Source organism: Cydia fagiglandana, chromosome 19, assembly GCF_963556715.1.
Source record: "Cydia fagiglandana chromosome 19, ilCydFagi1.1, whole genome shotgun sequence".
NCBI classification, from domain to species: domain Eukaryota; kingdom Metazoa; phylum Arthropoda; class Insecta; order Lepidoptera; family Tortricidae; genus Cydia; species Cydia fagiglandana.
Genome location: NC_085950.1, coordinates 8,368,746 through 8,389,747, shown reverse-complemented (window position 1 = coordinate 8,389,747; position 21,002 = coordinate 8,368,746). Strand labels below are relative to the sequence as shown.

General features: G+C 40.2%; 3 protein-coding genes across 3 annotated transcripts in view; 1 reads left to right on the top strand and 2 right to left on the bottom strand.

The window, feature by feature from the left end:
* The window catches only part of LOC134674211 (sodium/hydrogen exchanger 10-like), a 44,656-nt gene extending 37,952 nt beyond the window's left edge, over window positions 1-6,704 (top strand). Inside the window, exons 16-21 of the mRNA XM_063532270.1 lie at window positions 884-1,037; window positions 2,472-2,548; window positions 4,619-4,658; window positions 5,159-5,224; window positions 5,628-5,955; window positions 6,034-6,704. Of these exons, the coding sequence (XP_063388340.1) occupies window positions 884-1,037; window positions 2,472-2,548; window positions 4,619-4,658; window positions 5,159-5,224; window positions 5,628-5,635 (345 nt within the window). The 3' untranslated portion in view covers window positions 5,636-5,955; window positions 6,034-6,704. The remainder of the gene's footprint in view (window positions 1-883; window positions 1,038-2,471; window positions 2,549-4,618; window positions 4,659-5,158; window positions 5,225-5,627; window positions 5,956-6,033) is intronic.
* A 304-nt stretch (window positions 6,705-7,008) lies between these two features.
* LOC134673776 (death-associated protein 1) lies at window positions 7,009-10,940 on the bottom strand. Its single transcript, XM_063531800.1, has 2 exons — window positions 10,763-10,940; window positions 7,009-8,387 (listed from the first exon to the last, which is right to left on the bottom strand). The coding sequence occupies exons 1-2, from the start codon at window positions 10,812-10,814 to the stop codon at window positions 8,137-8,139; spliced, it is 303 nt and encodes a 100-aa protein (XP_063387870.1). The 5' UTR covers window positions 10,815-10,940; the 3' UTR covers window positions 7,009-8,136.
* A 1,637-nt stretch (window positions 10,941-12,577) lies between these two features.
* On the bottom strand, window positions 12,578-16,266 carry LOC134673939 (waprin-like protein). Its single transcript, XM_063531983.1, has 4 exons — window positions 16,143-16,266; window positions 14,858-14,920; window positions 13,280-13,435; window positions 12,578-12,806 (listed from the first exon to the last, which is right to left on the bottom strand). Exons 1-4 carry the CDS (start codon window positions 16,144-16,146, stop codon window positions 12,703-12,705), a joined length of 327 nt encoding a protein of 108 aa, XP_063388053.1. The 5' UTR covers window positions 16,147-16,266; the 3' UTR covers window positions 12,578-12,702.
* Between the last annotated feature and the right edge of the window lie 4,736 nt (window positions 16,267-21,002).

Sequence of the window (21,002 nt, the reverse complement as noted above, 5' to 3'; positions counted from 1 at the left end):
CGCCTGTCCAGAAACCAAGCTGCTGCTAGTGCCAGCCAAGGACACAGACGAGCTGGAGATCATGGAAGACGAGTTGGACGATATGCAGTGCGAGCTGGTGAGTTCCATCAACTCCACAGGACGGTCCATCGCCTGATATTTCCCAAGTCTTCCCAGCTGGTGGTGAGCAGTGCCTGTCCGGAAACCAAGCTGCTGCTGGTGCCAGCCAAGGATACTGACGAGCTGGAGATCATGGAGGATGAACTGGACGATATGCAGTGCGAGCTGGTGAGTTCCATCAACTTCACAGGCCATAGGCTAAAAATCCATACTAATATTAACTCACATTTATAGACGGGTCTATCGCGAATTTATTTTATTATCTTTATTTATCGACGGGCGTGTCGACACAGGTTTCACTTGCCGTGGTTGCGGCCAACTGATGTCCCAGAAAAATGCCAAATCAGAAATTTTTGCAATTACAAAGCTGTTTAAATACCACATTGCCCTTGTAAAAGTAAAATAAATGACAAAAAATTTCCAAAAAAAAAATCCTGTCTGATTTTAGTAAGAGTAGGGGCATTAAATTGCTCGTTGTTTATGGAGTTAGAAAAAGATATTATTGATGACGACTTATATGTTACCCTGTATAAATGTGAGTTAATAATGGGGTTGGCAACTGTCAAAGGTTTGCATAGATGGCGCCATCATAGTTTGCCCCTTTTTCGATGAGCTTTGGCTTAGCGGGCTGGCATCCAGGGTATTAAAAAAACAAAAAAATGACACAATTCTAGGGTTTGACAGGGCAAGCTATGATGGCGCCATCTGCTAAAAACTTCCACCGGCCAACCCCATTATATGTTCAAAACGAGAAAATTTGAAATATCATATTAATTGATTTCAGATATCAAACGCATCATCCCGTTGCCTGTACCACAAGTCCGTCAGAAAGCTGTCAAACAACGACAGCCGGCAGAAGATCGGCGCGAGGCGCAAGCGCAAGCGCGGCGGCGGCGTGCGGCGCGTCAACATCAGAGAGTCCGTGTGGAGCCGGCCGTGTGAGTATATGTGATTAATGTGATCTATGAAAAGGGACCTTAGGGGTCATCCAGAAACCTTGTGATCGTTTAGAGGGGGGGGGGAGTGGCTAGATCACCCACATAATGTGGGTGATCTAGCCGAATATGTATATATTAGGCTAGATCACCCAGGTCCGAACCCTGTGGAAGGGTTCCCATAAGGCTGGCTGCGTTCCCCCTTTGGATGGCTATGCCGATCCGTTGGGCGAGGAACGAGCCAGCCCTACGATCCCCGGTGACCTCAAATATTTTTTTGGAAAGTTGCCGAACTAGTTTATGCGCCCCTGGGCACCACGGTCCCAGAGTTTCGGCTGCAAATGCCGCAAATATATGCCGGTCAGTGAGAGCTATATATTTGCGGCATTTTGCTGCCTCAGCAGCTGCGGCCGCTGCGCCCGCTCTCAATGATGTTGAACCGAGGTGAGACGGTGCCAGGGTGTCCACACACGTTGCGTCCCAAATAAGGGCCCGTCCCACACTCCAGGGCACAAGGGTCATTCCGTCGGGCCTCTTGCCATCGTCGCGAGCGAGGCCAGGTGGTTCGAGAATGGCTGGGACGTTGGCGCTGACGAAGGCCCGACGGAGGATGTCGTTAAGGCAGGCATGGCGTGATAGGCGGCCGGCACTTTTAGAACACGATAAACCGTGGTGTCCAAGGCTGTCCACAAAAGTTCCGCAGGGGCAGCGATGGGGTGAGACAATGTTGGATCCTAGGCGAAGACCGACAGCCAGCCTGAGGGTATTATTGTCGAGTAATGTTCCAAAGTTGGAGGAGGGGAGAGCATATTAAAAGACATGTCAAGATCGCTTACCTTCTTGCAAGTTCTTTCTAATGTTAAAAAAAACGAACTATAGGTTAAAGTCAGGACGTTCAGTGACTGATCCAAGTGGTTTTGTATTTTGTCGGTTAATCAATAAATGTTGTAACTACCCGAAAATGTACAAATCATGTTTACTTTTATTTAACTACCTAAAGATACAGGGTTGGCACCACTTGACGGCCTTTTGCAGGGCACGACCACAGATAAGATCACTTGAATTTTGCAACCCTAAATAGCCGAAAGGGATAGTGCCATACATCAGAAAGGGATAGCATGATTCGTCCCTGAATCGCTGTCAAACTTCGGTTTTGTAGGAAGTGTCCCTTCTGAACGGTAGTACCAGTGGCGGATTTCCCATAAGGCACAGTAGGCCCGGGCCTAGGGCGGCGAGATATTAGGGGCGGCAAATTGTGACAAAAAATTTGCTGATGATAACAAGAAATAACTTAAAATTAAGTCAATATGATGGGTGCTGAGAAAGGGGCGGCTACAAGGCCTGGGGCCTAGGGCGGCAAAGACTGCAAATCCGCCACTGGGTAGTACTATTATTTATTCTGTGATTAAAGTTTTAATTGTGTTGTTTCTTTTACAGACGCGTCTACTCATAATACAAGTGAAAAGGAACTTAAAGAAATCAGTTCTAAATACTTCAGGCCCGGCGTAGATAGTGTAAGGATATTGAAAAACTACACACTCGTAATACCAATACATATATATTATGTAATACAATCTAGGCACCTTATTGATTCACTAGCGATCCACCCCGGCTTCGCAGGGGCAGGCGTGGCTCACTCCGCGATTTCGTCGCTTTGCTGGGGCATTCCACGAGACTGTCGCTTACATAACGCAATTCTTCTAATACTTCTGGAAATGCTGAATAAGCGATATTGGGTCAGGTAATATTTCATGACTTGGCTAACAAATTGGCAGTATATTCTCGAGATTCACGTATTTTATTGAGGTAGCTGCCATACAAGGCAAAAGCGTTATGTAAGCGACAGTCTCGTGGAATGCCCCTGCTACAGGTAGCTAAAAGTCCATCAATTTTGGGGTTTGCCATAAGTCGCGCGTGGCGCTGTCGCCACCTAGCGGCCATATCTGTGCTGATCGTGACAGACGCGTTTTGGTAGAGAGTGAGTCTTCTGTACCTAGTACTATTATTTATTCTGTGCTTTAGAGTAGGGCCGCCGGTACCAGCGCTATGACCATCATTTTTATTTCGTTCATTACGTACTTAGACCCCTGACGAACCGCCATACTGGTACAAATGACCCAGTAAAATGTGTCACTATCTCCCGGTCTACTAGTACTGTTATTTATTCTGTGGCAGGAGTTACACAAAACCTTAACAAATTATTAGTGATGTACCGACTATTGATTTGGCCGACTAGCCGACTAATCGGCGCTCGAATGGCCGATTAGTCGGCCGACTAGTCGGCTAGTCGGCCAGATCATTAGTTTCGTATAAGTTTAGTCATTTAGTAATTTATTCAATATTGCATTGTGATGTACACAATTAAGTGTTACAAATTAAAAGGCCAGTTCATGTCATGACACCCTGTAAGGGCACACAATAGTAGGTACATACTGATTTACAGTTTTATATGATTTAAATAAGTCTATATGGTGATATAGTTCAGGTGAAGAACAATAGTTTTGCTCCTTTGGTTGCGCTATTCATCATATTAGCTAAAAGGTATTCTCTACAGGTTCAAAGACCTATTACAAGAATCTTCGTTCAATTTCTGTCTTTCTTTTATTTGCGATCCTGAGCAGACTGTCAGTACAGCTTATAGGAGGTATTTCCAAAGCTCTATTTTCCGTACGTAGTCGCCAGTTAAGAACCTATCCCCTGTGGTCAGCATCATTACGAACAACGTGCCCTAACTAAGTCTCTAAGCTTTGCAATAACATGAACAGTTCCCCATTTCTCCACCGTTAAAAAAAACTGAATAATAATAAAATCATTTAACTATCGAACTTGGCCATGAAATTACACGAGAATCAGTTGAGATCGACCTGGGGGTCGATTTTTGAATTTCGATCGCTAGATTTCGTCACTCGAAAATCGGTGGAAAACGGCGAAATGCAATTTTTTGAAATACGAGCGATCGAAATTTGGAATCTAGTGGTATTGGCCACTCGATTTCAATTCAGTTAGTAGAATTTAAACCCCCCCCCTGTAGAGGAAAACACCAGCCCACCTGCATACGATAACGATCAAACGGTCAATTATATGAACAAAAGTTTTTGTATGCATCCTGAAGAGATATTTTAGTAAAATAGACATAAATCATATGGTAAATATTGACTGTTGATTTCTTTTTTTCTGTTTTTCTCTCACTAATAAAGTGCCGACTAATCGGCCATTTTTGCCGACTAGTCGCCGACTAATCGCCGACTACAAATGTGGCCGGATAGTCGGGTTTCCCGACTAGTCGGTACATCCCTACAAATTATACATCCAAACCTTCCTCAAGAATCACTCTATTTATACTTGAAACCCCCTTGAAAATCTGGGCAGTCGTTTTTGAGTTTATCGTGAACATACATATCAGACAGACGCGGCGAATAAGGTGTAGTCTGACAAAAAAACGCGGGAATTTCAATAAAAACCGCACCTGGCAATAAAATTAATATGAAATTAAATGACAGCTTACTTGATAGGAAAAAAGTTGCCATATAAAGAATTTAAAAAAATAGCAGACTCTAGTGATAAATAACTTATATTCTTTCCAGGGTCCGTCTGATAAACGCGAGCTGTCTCGAGTCAAAATGTGTAAGTTCCTACCTATATCTTTTATTTACTTAAAGTGCTTAGACGGCCGCACCAGACCGCGATCTCTTTCTCGCTCTCACTTATAGCTGCGTCTTTAACGAACGTCCCCGCACAAAGGTCGTGGTCCCGTGCGGTAGTCTGTAAACACTTAACTGTGCGCTAAGTTAAGCCTGTTCCAGACGGGGACAATTTTTCGCCAATCTGACTAAATTGTACGATCAAATCAGGCTGTGCCTAATTTGATACGATTATGACCGATGAAATGGGGTGCGGCCGTAAGAAAACCAATTTGTGACGCTAGTATTCGCGTTTTAGGGCATTTTTTTTAATTTACAGCGCTCAAATATCGCTAAAAATCTAAAATTGGTGAAAGTGGCCAAATTGGCGTTTGCATCCGCACCACCTGATTAGATCGGACAATTTAATCAGGTTGGTGAAATATTGTTCCCGTCTGGACTGGCCGTTATTTGTAGAGAGTACAAATGTATCTGTGTTTTCAGACGATCCGCTGGAAAAAGCTCGTGAACGGGAAGACAGCGAAGTGGAGCTAGAAGTGAAGAGCACAGGTCTGTCAGATATTTTAACTAGCTTTTATTTAACGCTTTGACCGCCTAATACGCCAAACTCCTTCCTTCGGACAAACTGGGCTCCGTTCAGCTCAGCATTGCTCCGAGCAATTATTATAGTGTGTTACCACTTTTAGTGTTGACACATGAACGTGACGTCCCTTTGCGTGCACAACCGCATATAGATAATGGCTTGAATTTTGACAACCCTAAATAGCCGTACGAATGATACGACCCTGAACCGCTGTCAAACTTCGGTTTTGTAGGAAGTTTCCTTTCTATTATTTATATTTATTCTGTAGCCCTACCTGTAATTACGGCTGCCCTTTTTACATCACAATTTAAAATTGTTCATATCTAGTGGTAGGTGCAACTTGAAAGTACATTCTACTCTCTTTTTCAGATATTTAACACAATCAGACGTAAAAAGTCGATAAAGGATGTCAGGTTTCGTCGGATCGGTGATGCGACTTTGTAGCCAAGATAGCTGAAGAATTCCTAATAAATAGGCGTACGTTCTACCACTTCTAAAACTTACCAAACGTTTGTTTTGTCTCTTTCTAACAAACACGAGTGTCAAAATGATAGATTGGGTCAAACGATTGTCAACGGCTTGTTAAGAGTTGACACACGTCCGACTCAGATAGATAGTGAAAAGATATTATGGTTAACTACAAAGTGGTTGAAGGAATAGTTCAGCAATGCGCGACTGTTTTATGCCCAGTAAGTAAGTAAATATTCTTTATTGCACCAATAATCATACATCTTACATACATGTAAAATTACAAAGAAATTTTAGTGCCAAGTAGAATTCCATGTTTGAACTAGAATTAGTCTTAACGTTACTTTCTAATAGAAAACCATCGCGCAATGATGTGATAGGGCTGACTTTGATAGGACGATTACCCCACAACCGAGTGCCATAGTAGGCAAGACGAGGTGACATGAGCGTAATACTATCTAGCGCGCTGCGCGCTCGCCTTTTTGTGTCATCCCTCGCCCTATTGCTCAGCGTTGTTTGAGTATAATTTGACAAATGTCAACTGTCAAATAACAAGCACATATCCATTAGGGAGTCATATAACGACGCTCAGCACAGATCAAGTAGTATGATTTTTTTCTTCTAAGTGTATAAAAAATGTCGGATATAGAAACTTTGATTTCTGGCCATGTTCCATTTTATCCTGTATTAAATATCGGTGTTTTATCCTGTTTTATACGCCACACCAATTTTGTAAATCTTGTATTAAAAATAGTTAAGTTTTGATCACGTGATAAGTCACTTTGTGCGGAAGTTTATTCCAATTTGAACTTTAAATTAGAATGCTAAAGTTGAAATTCTATTGACACAGCGCACATACGTGGTCGAGAAATCGTAACAAATGAGCTGTTTTTAACTACTTTTTATAGGAGTATTTTGTATAAGTACATTTATTGTAACTGTTTATTGATCTCAAATCTTAATGATATTAAATTATTTATATTAAGCCATTGTTTTATTCTGATATTATTATCACCATAACCCGCGGGGTTAAGCGGCTAATCCGTTAACCCAGTTTCAAAATGTGCTGGTAACCATTGTAACTCCAGGTTTAACCGGTTAACCCCGGGTTAATGTAATGGTGCAAGCGGGCCTAAGGGATTTCCAGATTCATCATCATCATCATCTCAGCCATAAGACGTCCACTGCTGAACATAGGCCTCCCCCTTGTTATGGGGGGTGAATGCCATAATTTCCAGATTGTACATGCAAAATATTCATAAGCACATAAATAAGAGCCGAATTATTTTATAGTTAAGTTTATTAATAACTAGGAAGAAATATAAAGTATAAAGACAAAATAATGGTCCCAAATACGAAACAAACAAGCACCTCCACTTTTTAATAACAATAATTAAATTAACAAGAATATATTGAAGAATGTTTATAAAATGCAACATGTGAAGTGCATAACTGCATCGAAAAATCTAAATATAAAAGTATAAACTCTTAAATATAAATATTAAAACACGTCATAATTTAATTTAAAATAACCGAATAATAATTTAGAAGCACGAATAAAACAATCCAAACCCTGTTAACATTTCCTGTGAATAATGAAATAAAAAAAATAATTGAGTTTATACATTAAATGTAGTAGCAAAAATAATATAAAGTAGAAAGAAAATGTGTCGTCAGGAAAAGGAACCTTAGTGTGGTCTACCACACTAGGCCCTTTTTATGGAAAGACACTAAACATAAAATTACAATTACTAAATGATTTTTTGATACTTTTTAAATATTTATTACTTTTTTTATGACTTATCTTTTTTATGTACATGTATGTACTCTAAGTCTTAATTTTATTTCTATTCCAAACACATCTTATTTATAAAAATTATGGTACCATTTACTTGGATCTTTTTATAACATATTGTATCCAAGGTTACAAAATAATGTAACCAAGTAAACGGAAACATTCATTATAGTTGACTTGTAACGTTGTAATTATCTATAGTTAGATAATATCAAACATTGATATTTTATTTTCTAAATGAGCACACAGTTTTTCATACAAATGTATAAATAGCCTTGCATTGATTAGGTTGTTATAAAACAGTAAAAATAATGATCTAAATTGAATTCAACAGAAATTGATTTTGCTCAATGTTAAATGCATATGCATACGTGATTAATTTTTTTGGGAAAAACAAATAGTTGGATATAAAACCTGGATTGCCTTAAGCGAAATAATACTGTGTAAAAAAACTCAGTACTATATTTACCCAAGCAAGCAATACTAACGCTACGTCTTACGTACGTAGGTTTACAAGTTTTTCAGTCCAAAAAAAAATTCTTGTGCCATTTCAAGAGAGCACCTAATGGTAAACTGACAGATGTTGATATGCTCATTTGTAGAAGTCCGATGTATCTACTTCCTCGGTTGTTGGATGTTGGGTTTTGGCGCAACGTTAATGTGAGCGGGAGGCTTCGGACTGTGAGCCACCTGCGCCGCTACCGGAGTGAAGTCAGCGTTCCCTCGGTTCGGTGCCCCGGAGATGGACACGGGGTTGGACGGAACTGGAGATGGTCCGGACAGGCCGGTCAGGTCTTCATTTGCTGGTTCTTTAGGGTTGGCGTGGGGAGTCTTGTGCTGTGTGATTCTCATGCCACCAGCCTTGACTGTGAAAGAAACATTTGTAATTTGAACTCATTATCTGCTGAAACAAGAGTATGAGTAGGTAGTATCCATCGTAATATATTAATATGTATGTGAGAATTATGTAAGAATAAGAATAATATTTATTTCAAATAACCTTGTTGACAATATATATATATATATATCCTGTGGCCCCACACTAGGCTATGCCTGTGATGTGGCAGCCGGGTTTTCAATGTGTAAGCAAAAGGTTAAGAAGAAACTAATCTAATAAACTAATAATTAAGGAAATTATGAAATTCAAAGAAAAAAGGAATGAAAAAAATGGTGCATGTGTATGTGTGTGAATGCGAGTGTGTGTAAGTAGTAGTATATTCATTGTATATTTGGCAGTGGGGTTTGGTATTCGTACCAAGGTGTTGGGAGTATCGTAAATAAAAGTTTAGACGCCGGGAAAAATAATTGTTCTATATTAACACTACTAAGAAAACTAAACTAACTAAAATTACATTATTTAACAAGTATTAGGGAGCGATATAAGATCAAGCTCGACCCGTGATAAAGGTACAAGATAACTTGTCGAGTTGACGTCTAACTCAGAACTGATTCTGACTCCCCGCGATCCTGATGACCATAACTTTGCAGGTAAGCAACAGGCTCACCGGAATAGCGGTACAGGACCGATAACGGTTTTGCACATGCCTGATCCTAGCATTTCTCACGCTGGGTACAAATTAGTTTATTACGTAAGTTAACAATAGCTATTCGGACACCGACAAAGAAATAAAACAAAGATGGATAAACAAAGAGTCAGTGCCGGCAAAGAAAAGGAAATACATTTTACAATATTTTTACAAGCTTATCCCTAACGGCTAGCCATCATAAAATTCATAAAATTAAGTTACCGTTACGTGTGCTATGCACATTGCGTATAACGGGAAAAGCTAAAATTTAATTTATTTAATATCATCTAAGCTTGGGCGAATGTAGGACGCAGTCCCTACATATATAATTATTTTATTATTTTTATCTGTGTATTGTATATGTAGTTTATTATGTTTTTCAGTTGTTTGCAATAGTTCCTAGTTAATTAAATTCTCTTACTTTTCTTCTCGCACCATTTTTATTACATCTCTGTTTGGCCCTATGGTTGACTGGTAGAGAATGCCTTTAGGCATTAAGTCCGCTATTTGTACATTTTATTTGTATTTTGTGCAATAAAGTTTAAATAAATAAATAATAAATAAATAAATTATTTAAAATGACAGAACAAAGGATATAAAATCTGTCTGTCCGTCTATTACCTCTTCATGCTTAAACCATACATGATGAAATTTGGTGTGGATATAATTTAAGTTCTGAGGGAGGTCATAGGATAATGGTTATCAGTCAGTCAGTCATCATAATTATCAATCCAGACAATGTTGCAAGTAGAAGCTAGTTTAAGTTATTTATAGTTTATGGAAGTGAATGATTTACCTGGCCATTTTCCTGGTTGCATTTTAACACATTCAATGCAGTAAGGGGTCGAAAGACCCTATACAAATTATGGTTAATTACGAGTTATACTAATTGCCGCAGCGAAGGTGTTAACAGAGTCAACAAGCCTGCTTTATCTATGTAAATTCTATAATTTGTAATATGTACATATCAGTACATCTAAAGTAGAATAAAATACTTGACATATTTTTTATATATAAAAGGCAAACAAGCAGACAAATCGCCTGATGGGAAGAGATTACCATTGCCCATGGACACCTGCAACACCAGAGGGGTTGTAAGTGCATTGCCAGCCTTTAAGTGGGAGTACACTCTTTTCTTGAAGGTCGTATTTTTTCCGTATTGTAAGTTTTTTGGGTAAAAGAAAGCATAGAAAAGTACTAAGAAGTATGTTAAACATAATGTGATTATATTACATTTTGTAATAATTCAATTACAGATATATAACATGAAGTAAATACATTCTTATCTTATTCCAAGGTTGTAATAAATTATGTTGATGCGTCTATAGGCTTCTACTGCGCCATAATGGCAATAGAACAGTAGTATTTTCACACTTAGAGCAGCCAGAGTTACTTTGCTTAGAAAAGCAATTAATAAATACCGGCGACCACTCATTGACCTTGAAGGTAAGTTTTGTTTATAACCTTCGTGTAGATTAGTCGTACAAAGCACAAAAATTACGTCATTAAATTATACTACCAAGTATTACCAACAAAGCATACGAGCATATTTAGGAGTGATAACTGTATTAAAGTAACATAGAACAAGATGATCCCCATTTTGAATAACACCATATGCTTCCTACGTGCAATGGATATAAAATAAACACGTTCCAAAATAAAATTCACGTAAAGATTACATGTAAACAAAGAACTTTTTAAACAGGTAAACTCACCTGCAGGAGGGTGTCCTGCCTTCAGTTGAGTACTTTCATCAGGGGAAGACATTGTTAATTACTTAAAATGTACCACAAAATGCACTGGAAAGGTAGAAATCTGATAAGATTGTAGCGTAAATACGAGAAATTTGGCAACGTGTAAGTACACGACGGGCACAATGACACGGGCGCGGTGAAACGTCAATCATATTTTCAACTGGCAACATAGTTTATAGTATCAACAGACGACCGTACCAGACGGCTTATAATGCGGCCAAAATATCTCTTTCTCGCTCTCACTTATAGCTGAGCTGTACGGTGGACGATCTTACATACGATCGAACGTGCGCCAGACCGCACTAATGTCTCGATCCAGTGTGGTCGTCTGTAAACACTGTGACTAAACTGTTTAGCCCTGGTTTAGCCATTAGTCTGTAGAAAAAAGCGGCAAATTTTAAAAAAAATGTATTCGCTGCCAGAAGAGGGTTATCGTTATTCTGCTATACTTGCAACTCTTGCAAGGGACTTGATGGGGACTTGTCTTGATTTGTCTTGATGTAACTAATTTAATAATGAAGTGGATAATTTGGAGGTATTTCTTAGGTTTGTGTGTATTCTTCAAAGTTCTCTTCTACGAGTATACTGTGTACACTACATAATACATATCAGCTAGTAGGAAAAATAAAACGCGTAAAAATAAACATAAAAACTTTATTAATATTTGGCATTAAGTATTATGAAATTTATGAAATTATAAAGCGAATGTACCTGTATCCTCACCATAAGTTTTACGCGGCCTTAAGCGCTAGCGACTGCATCAACTTAAACGAAGTGCATCTCGCTTGCGTCAGTACGAGGGAGATGAGTTAGTTTACGGCGTAGTCGCTAGCGAATATGTCAGTGCCATACTCGTGGTAAGGTAACAATGATTACAAAAAAAAAAATCATATAAGTAAGTAAACCAAACCGAGAACCTGGCCAATAAGACAATCGTATGATACAGACACCACATGGGATTGTTATGCCATTTAGGGCTCTTGCTAAATTGGAAATTCAATAGCGTAAGTATTGAACACCCAATTTAGCTAGGACTACCCTAAATGGCGTAACAATCGCGGAGCGAGATAAACGTCGGTCTAAAGCCCGCTCCACACTCGTGCGCGAATCGCGGCGCGAAGCCGCGAACGCGAGTCTGGAGTCGATTTCGCATATCAGCGAACTAGACTCCACACTCGCGTTCGCGGCTTCGTCCGCGATTCACGCGCATAGTCTGGAGGGGGCTTTAAAGAAAAAAAAGTATCGGGATATGAGATGCACAGATGTCAACTAGGCCAAGGCCTCTTTAGCCTTTTTTCAGCGAGATCAGTGGCCTATTTTATAAAGCTACAAGTTACAATTTACAAGCGGAAGTCTCTTTCTAACCCTATGTGTTAGAACGAGACTTCCGCTTGTAAATTGTAACTTGTAGCTTTATAAAATAGGCCACAGGTCAATATGTGCAGTTATTAGAGACCCCAATAAGCGTCTTTTGAGCGCCGGCGTCTAGTCAGCCGTCAGTGCTATGGAAAATGGTGTCGCTGCGCAATAGCGCCAACGTTGCGTCGTGCAGTAGCCAATAAAGTGGTATCCAGATTTGATCAGAAATGAAATTGGCGTCAATATCCAATTTTAGATTTATGGTGATAAGTAGAGCCTTAAATTGAAAAAATGCCCCAGAACGAAAATACTGGCCTCACAAATTGGTATTCTTGCGTCCGCACCTCATTTTATCGGTAATATCGGTCATTATCGGCGAACCTTATTATTGGTATTTGGGTCCGCACCTCCTAAATCGATCGGGCAATTGAATCAGATTGGCGAAAAATTGACTAATACGCCTTTAAGTTGACTAGATGGCTAGATGCCGATGCTCGGGAGATGATAGCGTGGGGTGTCCCTATGTTAGTAGGTCCTGTAACTTATTTTCGGACGCATCTCTTCCTCTTAGTTTTTGGGTCAAGCTCGCACACCTCCCCTATTTGGCATTTCCGACCTTCGCAGAGGACACCTTCGTTGTTACCCGCTGAAAAAATAATAATTTAAAAAACTTCGATACTTGTACCACAAACATTTTTAGGGTTTCGTAGTCAACTAGGAACCCTTAGAGCAGGGGTCATCAAATGGCGGACCGCTGTCCGGATGCGGACCGCCGATCTATTTTGTGCTGAACATTACATTGTACAAAAAAAATGCCCCCAAACGCGAATACTTGCGTCACAAATTGGCATTCTTGTGTCGGCACCCCATAATCGGCGGTCGAACTCGGCGAGCCAAATTGGCGTTTGAGTCCGCAAGGCTCGATTTGATCGGGCAATTTAATTGGCTTGGCAAAAAATTGACTCCGTTTGGAATGGGCTGGCTATAACCGCGAAAATCGAAGTTCGCAAATTGCGGGCATTTTTCCCTGTCACTCTAATTACGCATTCATTGGAGTAAAAGAGAAAGATCCCCGCAATTTGCGAACTTCGATTTTCGCGGTAGCCCCTAAGAACTTACTTCCGTATTGTCCAACGCCGCCGTGGCTGACCGGCTCGAAGCAGGACTTCTCGTTGCTCTGGTTGAGGCAGCAAAGCTTGCCGCCTTTGCAGTCGTAGTTGTCCCTACATTTAGGGGTCCGACTGTATACCTTGTAGGGTGGGGGGCACTGGCGGTCTGGAAAGGGGTGCAAATCTAAATAAATTAATAGTACTAGGTACAGAAGGTTCACTCTAACACAGATTAATAATATGTAGCTCTCTAACAAAACGCGTCTATTACGACAGACATGACCGCAAGGTGGGGCAAGCGCGAGCAGGCGCCCGTTTCGGAGCGGTGCGCGGCAACTACTACTGCTAAATAGTCACCAAAATTGATGCGGGCCGCATGTACTTGTACTGACGCGACGAAATCGTGGAGTGAGCCACGCCCCTCAGAAGACAGAGTGAATGGAATGGTTTAACCCTTTGAACACCAAGCCTGTTGTGCGCGGCCATCATCGCGTGAACGTAGAGGTCCAAGAAAAGTCTGACTGACTGTTAGTTGATGTCTTCAGAGATGGGAAAAATACTTTATAAAAAGTATTTAAATACAAAATACAAATACTTTCTTGATAATACTATTTCAAATGCAAAATACAAAATAGTTTTTGAATTTGTATTTAAATACAAAATACGAAATAGGTATTTTCAAAATACTTTTTTAAAATACAAATACTTTTCGATAAAAGGTACTCTGAGTAGTGAATACCTGTCTGTCTGAATTAAAAAGTATTACCCGGAATTTCCCAGTTGAAAAGACTCTTTATTCTTTGAAATCAATCCTCTATCTAAAGTGCAAATTTCTAGTTGTTTGCTCATATTAACCGGTAGGATGCTAGGATGTAGGTATGGATGATGGTTTTTATCGGCCAACTTTTAAAGCATTAATTTGTGATGTTTCACAGTTAGTATAATGCCTCTCGTTAGTGTGATGAAAATGTCTCGTTTGTGTTTCACCAGGGCAGAAAAGTTTGTTCTCCTCTCGTGCCTTGAAACCCTCCCAACACTCAAGATTCCACTTTTTTAACCACTCGCTACGCTTGTGGTCATGTGCGACGTTACTAAACAGATTCAACAGTTCCATGTTAAAAGAATGAGAGAGTTGCCAGGATTGTAACATCAGAAGAGATTGTAACTCTTACCTACATTACCTACCTACTCGTACTATAAAGTATTTTGTATTTTGAAAATAGAAAATAGGTCCCAAAAACTATTTCAAATAAAATACAAAATAGTTTTCTTCAAAAGGTATTTAAATACAAAATAGGTATTTTGCATTTTGTATTTGCATTTTAAATACAAGTATTTCAAATAAGTCACATCTCTGGATGTCTTGACGGTCAAAGGGTTAAAGGTTTCCTTCGAAACATAATTCAAGGTTTATTATTATACAGGGTGTTTGTTAACTTTAAGAAGGTGATAGCGGAGGTATTTATGAACATTTTTAGCCATTGTATGTTTAGAATTTGATTAAAAATTAAGATTTTTGAGCAATACTTTGAATTTGATAGTTACGTGTTAATAATCAATATAAAAAGTCCACCAAACTTTGCCTTACCCGCGTCCGTGTAGGCGACGACCAGCAGAAGCGCCAAAGCAGAGAACACCAAAGTTAGGGATCCTGAAAAAATACACCAAATTAAACCTCTCATTCAGGCCCTATTCGGATTTCGAGATAATCACAAGATCTAGAGACGAATTAGAGATCAACTAGATCTACATTAGATATCGACTAGATGTGACTTGGATATCTAAGTCATAACTTGTCGAAATCGTTCAAGAGGACCTCCAGAATCGCGGAAACGTCAAATTTGACATCTATCTTACAAATATCTTTAAATAATCCATATCTTAACTTGTTGAAGACTAGTAGAAATCTAATTCATTTTCCGAATCGAGCCGATTGTTCATTATTAATTTAATTGTAAAGGTTAGGGATAAACAGATTAAAGCTCTCTTTCCACGGAGGCGAAGAAGAACAGAGCGGCTACCGCGAAAATCGAAATTCGCATATTGCGGGGATCTTTCTCTTTTACTCCAATGAAAGCGTAATTAGAGTGACAGAGAAAAGTCCCCGCAATTTGCGAACTTCGATTTTCGCGGTTATAGCCCAGACGGGCGGGAACCAACCATTAAGCCCGCCCACACTCGTGCGCGAATCGCGGTGTGAAGCAGATCTGCGAAATCGACTCCACAGTTTCACTCTCATGCTGTATTCTCAGTGTAAAAACTTCTACATATCTTAAAACAAATGGCAAGCGATTTTAGATACTGCTGGCTAAGTAGGAGCAACTAATTAAATCGATTATTAAATGCTTTAAGAATCGATCGACCAAATGCCGCAATGTATAGCAAATCGCATGCGATTATCGTGACGTTTGTAGAGGCCATAAAATGATGTAGGCGATTTGTTATTAATGTATTTCGCTAAAGTTTACACTGTACTAAGGATATTGGACACAAATGGTTTCCAATAAACACAGAATGAAAGTACTTTCGTACAGTTCCACGTGTGTTTGTTTGGGGCATTATCTATGAAAAGGGACCTTATTGTCGATGGCGCTTACGCCGCACAGCGTCGCGCGGCATTGTATTTATATCGGAGCATCGTTAATAATGGCGTAAGCGCCGTCGACAATAAGGTGCCTTTTCATAGATAATGTCAGATATAAACTTCCACAGAAGTATTTTTATACAAATGTTAAGTAAATTGATATTTGAGTAACGTTAATAGTTTAGTTTAATGTTAGTTCAACAGTAAGTAGATTAAGGAGTAAAATCATTACATTTATTCTTTTATACTATATTTGTAAGTATTTGTAACAGCTAAATAAACAATTTACCCATGTTATGCAACGTAGACACCTCCACCACTTCTTGAAGTCGCCAGGATACTGCCAGTCAGGTTTATATCCGCCGTTTAAGTATTAAAATACCTGAGTCATAAGCACTGAAATAGGTATCAAGTTAACCTAGAGGGAATCATGTATTATTGACATTATTGTGTAGGGATTGCGGTTTTTGGTGGGTTTACCATATAGGGTTTTCCAGTAGTTGAGTAATTTAGCCTGAAACAATAGTTATTGATTGTTTTACCGCTCGTGCTAGGTAATATTGATACCCGAGCCACCGAAACATTCCAAAATTCGAAAAATGTAATCTTGAGTTTTGTCACAGTTTTGTGAGAGTTTCAAACCACGAGGGTGAAACAAAATTTGCCCCCGAATTAAACAACATTACAGCTTGGCAAAAAAGAGTAGAAATTAAAAAGTGGCAACATTGTAATTGTAGTGTCGTCCCGTTTTCTTGTACCCATTGGTTTGAAAGGGACGACACTACAGTGTTGCCACTTTTTAATTTTTACTCTTTTTGCCAAGCTGTAACAGGTACCTACATCGTCTGTGAAAATTTCAACTATCTCTTAGCTATCACGGTTCACGAGATCATTTATGAGATACAGCCTTGTGACAGACAGACGGACAGTGGAGTCTTAGTATCCCGTCCCGTTAGGGTCCCGTTTTAACCCTTTGGGTACGGAGCGCTAACAAGGCTTAAGGGCCCCCCCACATCTGGCGTCTTGAAAAACGCTAAATGTGGGCCTAAGTGTGGGTGTTGGGAAAGACGCTAGATGTGGGGGGGGGGGGGGGGCCTTAAGTAGGTACATTTGGTACGGTATTAAATGACCACTTCGATCATTACTAGTTCCTATTTAGTAAGTATATTAACCTAGTTAGAGTTTATCTGGCTAGTTAGGTTGATTAGGTAAATACCAGTGAACGGAAGACAGTAACTCTAGTAAACTGGTAACTGCATATTAACTGTGCAAGAACTGTTAACTGGAAGAGATCAGGGATAAGTTCGCCTTTGTTGTATTTGATTGACTCTGTAACTGTGTTTCTCGTGATTTTATTTCTATGTACAATAAAGTAAATACATACATACATACATACATACATATTATTATTTTCTATAGGTAAGTTAAATAGATTACCCTACTGCCAAATAAATGCATTTTAAAAGACATTTGGTCAGGTCACTAATATTTAGTTGTGGGACAGTCTAGGCCGGTGGGGTAAATGACACGGGTAAAAATAAGACTAAGTTTTTAACCTCAAAAACTTATTAACGTTCATTCCTATTCCATTTAAAAAGAAGTCTACATACTAAGGCTTCTTTTTACCCGTGTCTGTATTAGCAATGTACAAGTTGCAGAACATTCTCAAAAATTCAGTTACATTCTCGGGAATTTCCGGAAACTTACACGAGAATTTAAATAAAATTTCCAATGAGAACATTCCCTATGAGAATTATCAAAAAATGTACCATTAGTATTATTTTAATAAACTCGTAAATAAGACAGTCAGTTAAAATATTGGTATTACTAATATTACCTACTATAGCTCCATTTTAAATTGGAATACATTATTTTTGTAGCAGTAGCCTTAAAATCCATCTCAGCCCCTCTCAAACCTTCTCTCCCCATTCATAACCCACCTCTCCCCGCGAAACCTACTCACCCCGTTTTACGGTACCTAACCTACACAAGTTTATAAGGAAAATTTTATGCGGTATTTATATTACGTACCTAAACCTATACGCCGATAGGTCTCAGTGTCGGTAATTTAGCAATTTGCCGATAAGTATTCTTGGCATGAGAAACAAAATGAGGAATAATATAACAGATATGCCAATCTCATTATACCGGGTGTGGCCTGTAACACGAGCAAATAATTAAAACATAGATTGTACTCCTCAAACGGTGACACTTTTGTTGAACAACTTTTAAAAATTATGAAGTATTTATACTCCCTATTTTTCATACAAAATAAATATTATCTTCAATGGACGCCATATCATTGTGATTGACGTTGACGTTGCTTGTCACGCCTTAAACATAACAAAATTCGCAATACATTGCGTCCTAGAATAAACTTTTAAGGGTACTAAAAATCAAACCACAAGTGATTTTTAAAAGTCGCTGAACAAATGTTGGTCAGATATTAACTCATATTATAGACGGGTCTAACGCGAATTTTATTATTTGTCGAAACGTCGGTAAAGGTAATTGAATAAAATTCGCGTTAGACCCGTCTATAATGTGAGTTAATATTGTTCAAAACGCGAAAGTTTAAAATATTATAAATGTTGGTCAGTATGAGGAGTACAGCCTACAGTTTAATTTTTTGATCATGTTACAGGTCACACCCGGTAGTTAGCCATAAGAGCCTGTTTTAGGACAAACGTGTGTAGATATGTATAATAATAATAATAATAATAAGCCCGCAGGGCAGCTAAGCCCGCAGGGCAGCTAAGCCCGCAGGGCAGCTAAGCCCGCAGGGCAGCTTGTGGCGAGCTGTTGGGGAGTAACGACCCCACGGACCCGAGTGCTCCCGAGAGTCGGTCAGGGTCTCCGTCTCCGGCGTGTCTTCGTCGGTCGGAGTGGACCCCAAGGGGACCCGCAGGACTCTCAGCTCTGGCTTGCCTTCATTGGCCGTCCAGAGAGGAGTCGCTAGAGCTATATGCTCCAGGGGTGGAAGTGAAAGATGCATAAGACGCGAGTTGGCACAGTGGCTGGTAACAGCCACTGGGTAGAAAGCGGCGCACACCTCTCGACACCCCTGAGCCGCTCACATCGATGTTGCTCCTGGTCGTCTTTACGACGGCAGTTTCAGGGGCCCATCTAGTCAGCGGCGAGTCACCACCTGCCTCGATGACGGTGTTAACATTGTTATGGCAGGTGTCCGGACCTCTTTGCAATAGCCCAGTTTCATTGTCCACCCAAACTGCAATCTATAGACCGGAACGCTGTTCACTTTTTCTACAATAGTCCCAATGCCTGCTGTGACCGGTTCATGGGTGTCTATTGTTGCGCCTGTGAACGGGTTCCAGCAGGCGTTCTACATGACATTAAAGCTCTCCAAACGGCCTCTACGTGTTGGATCTGTATCCCCACGCAAGCCTATCAAAAGACCGGGATTTATAGGCCCGTGAAATCCAGAAAGGAGATACAAACAATAATAATAATAATAATAAGCCCGCAGGGCAGCTTGTGGCGAGCTGTTGGGGAGTAACGACCCCACGGACCCGAGTGCTCCCGAGAGTCGGTCAGGGTCTCCGTCTCCGGCGTGTCTTCGTCGGTCGGAGTGGACCCCAAGGGGACCCGCAGGACTCTCAGCTCTGGCTTGCCTTCATTGGCCGTCCAGAGAGGAGTCGTTAGAGCTATATGCTCCAGGGGTGGAAGTGAAAGATGCATAAGACGCGAGTTGGCACAGTGGCTATTAACAGCCACTGGGTAGAAAGCGGCGCACACCTCTCGACACCCCTGAGCCGCTCACACCGATGTTGCTCCTGGTCGTCTTTACGACGGCAGTTTCAGGGGCCCATCTAGTCAGCGGCGAGTCACCGCCTGCCTCGATGACGGTGTTAACATTGTTATGGCAGGTGTCCGGACCTCTTTTACAATAGCCCAGTCTCATAGTCCACCCAAACTTCAATCCATAGACCGGTATACTGTTCTCTTTTTCTACAATAGTCCCAATGCCTGCTGAGACCGGTTCACGGGTGTCTATTGTTGCACCTGTGAACGGGTTCCAGCAGGCGTTCTACATGACATAAAAGCTCTCCAAGGGGCCTCTACGTGTTGGATCTGTGTCCCCACGCAAGCCTATCAAAAAACCGGGATTATAGGCCCGTGATATCCAAGGAGATACAAATAATAATAATATATTCTAATATGTACATACCTATATTGCTTATTTATAATAATAACTAGCGACCCGCCCTGGCTTTGCACAGGTACACACACCTAAATAACCTTTCGCAAGAATCACTCTATTGATAGGTGAAACCCTCATGAAAATCCGTTCAGTAGTTTTTAGGGTTCCGTACCCAAAGGGTAAAACGGGACCCTATTACTAAGACTTCGCTGTCCGTCCGTCCGTCCGTCCGTCCGTCCGTCTGTCACCAGGCTGTATCTCACGAACCGTGATAGCTAGACAGTTGAAATTTTCACAGATGATGTATTTCTGTTGCCGCTATAACAACAAATACTAAAAACAGAATAAAATAAAGATTTAAATGGGGCTCCCATACAACAAACGTGATTTTTGACCAAAGTTAAGCAACGTCGGGAGGGGTCAGTATATACTTGGATGGGTGACCGTTTTCTTTTTGCTTTTTTTTTTTTTTTTGCATTATGGTACGGAACCCTTCGTGCGCGAGTCCGACTCGCACTTGCCCGGTTTTTTGAGTAGAGAGACGCGGCGGGGACTGTTTTCTAATGTGTAGTGATTAGCAATTTTCAAAATTACCTCGCCTTCAAAGTTATCCCAAAAGCACCTTGCTACCAATCAAGTGAACTGGGGCGGTAGCAAGGTGCTTCGCCTCTCTCCCATAATAATTGCCCAAATATCATTAAGAGCTCTTTATGTACCTACTTCAGTAATTCGTACTTATTGCAAAGTTAAAAAAAAACTGATTATATAAACGTACCGTATTTATCTACCCAAAAAAAAATTATGAACTATTTCTTATTTGCATCACAGAGGCAGTGAACGATTAGGTATAAAACAAAGTAAAAGCCACAGACGCTGTTAACAGTCTACCACAACTAATCTTTGACAGGCAGCGACGTTATTACAAATAAATCTTATTGCCCAGACTTTAAGGTTGATAATTGAACGAACTGTTTACATCTTGTTCAT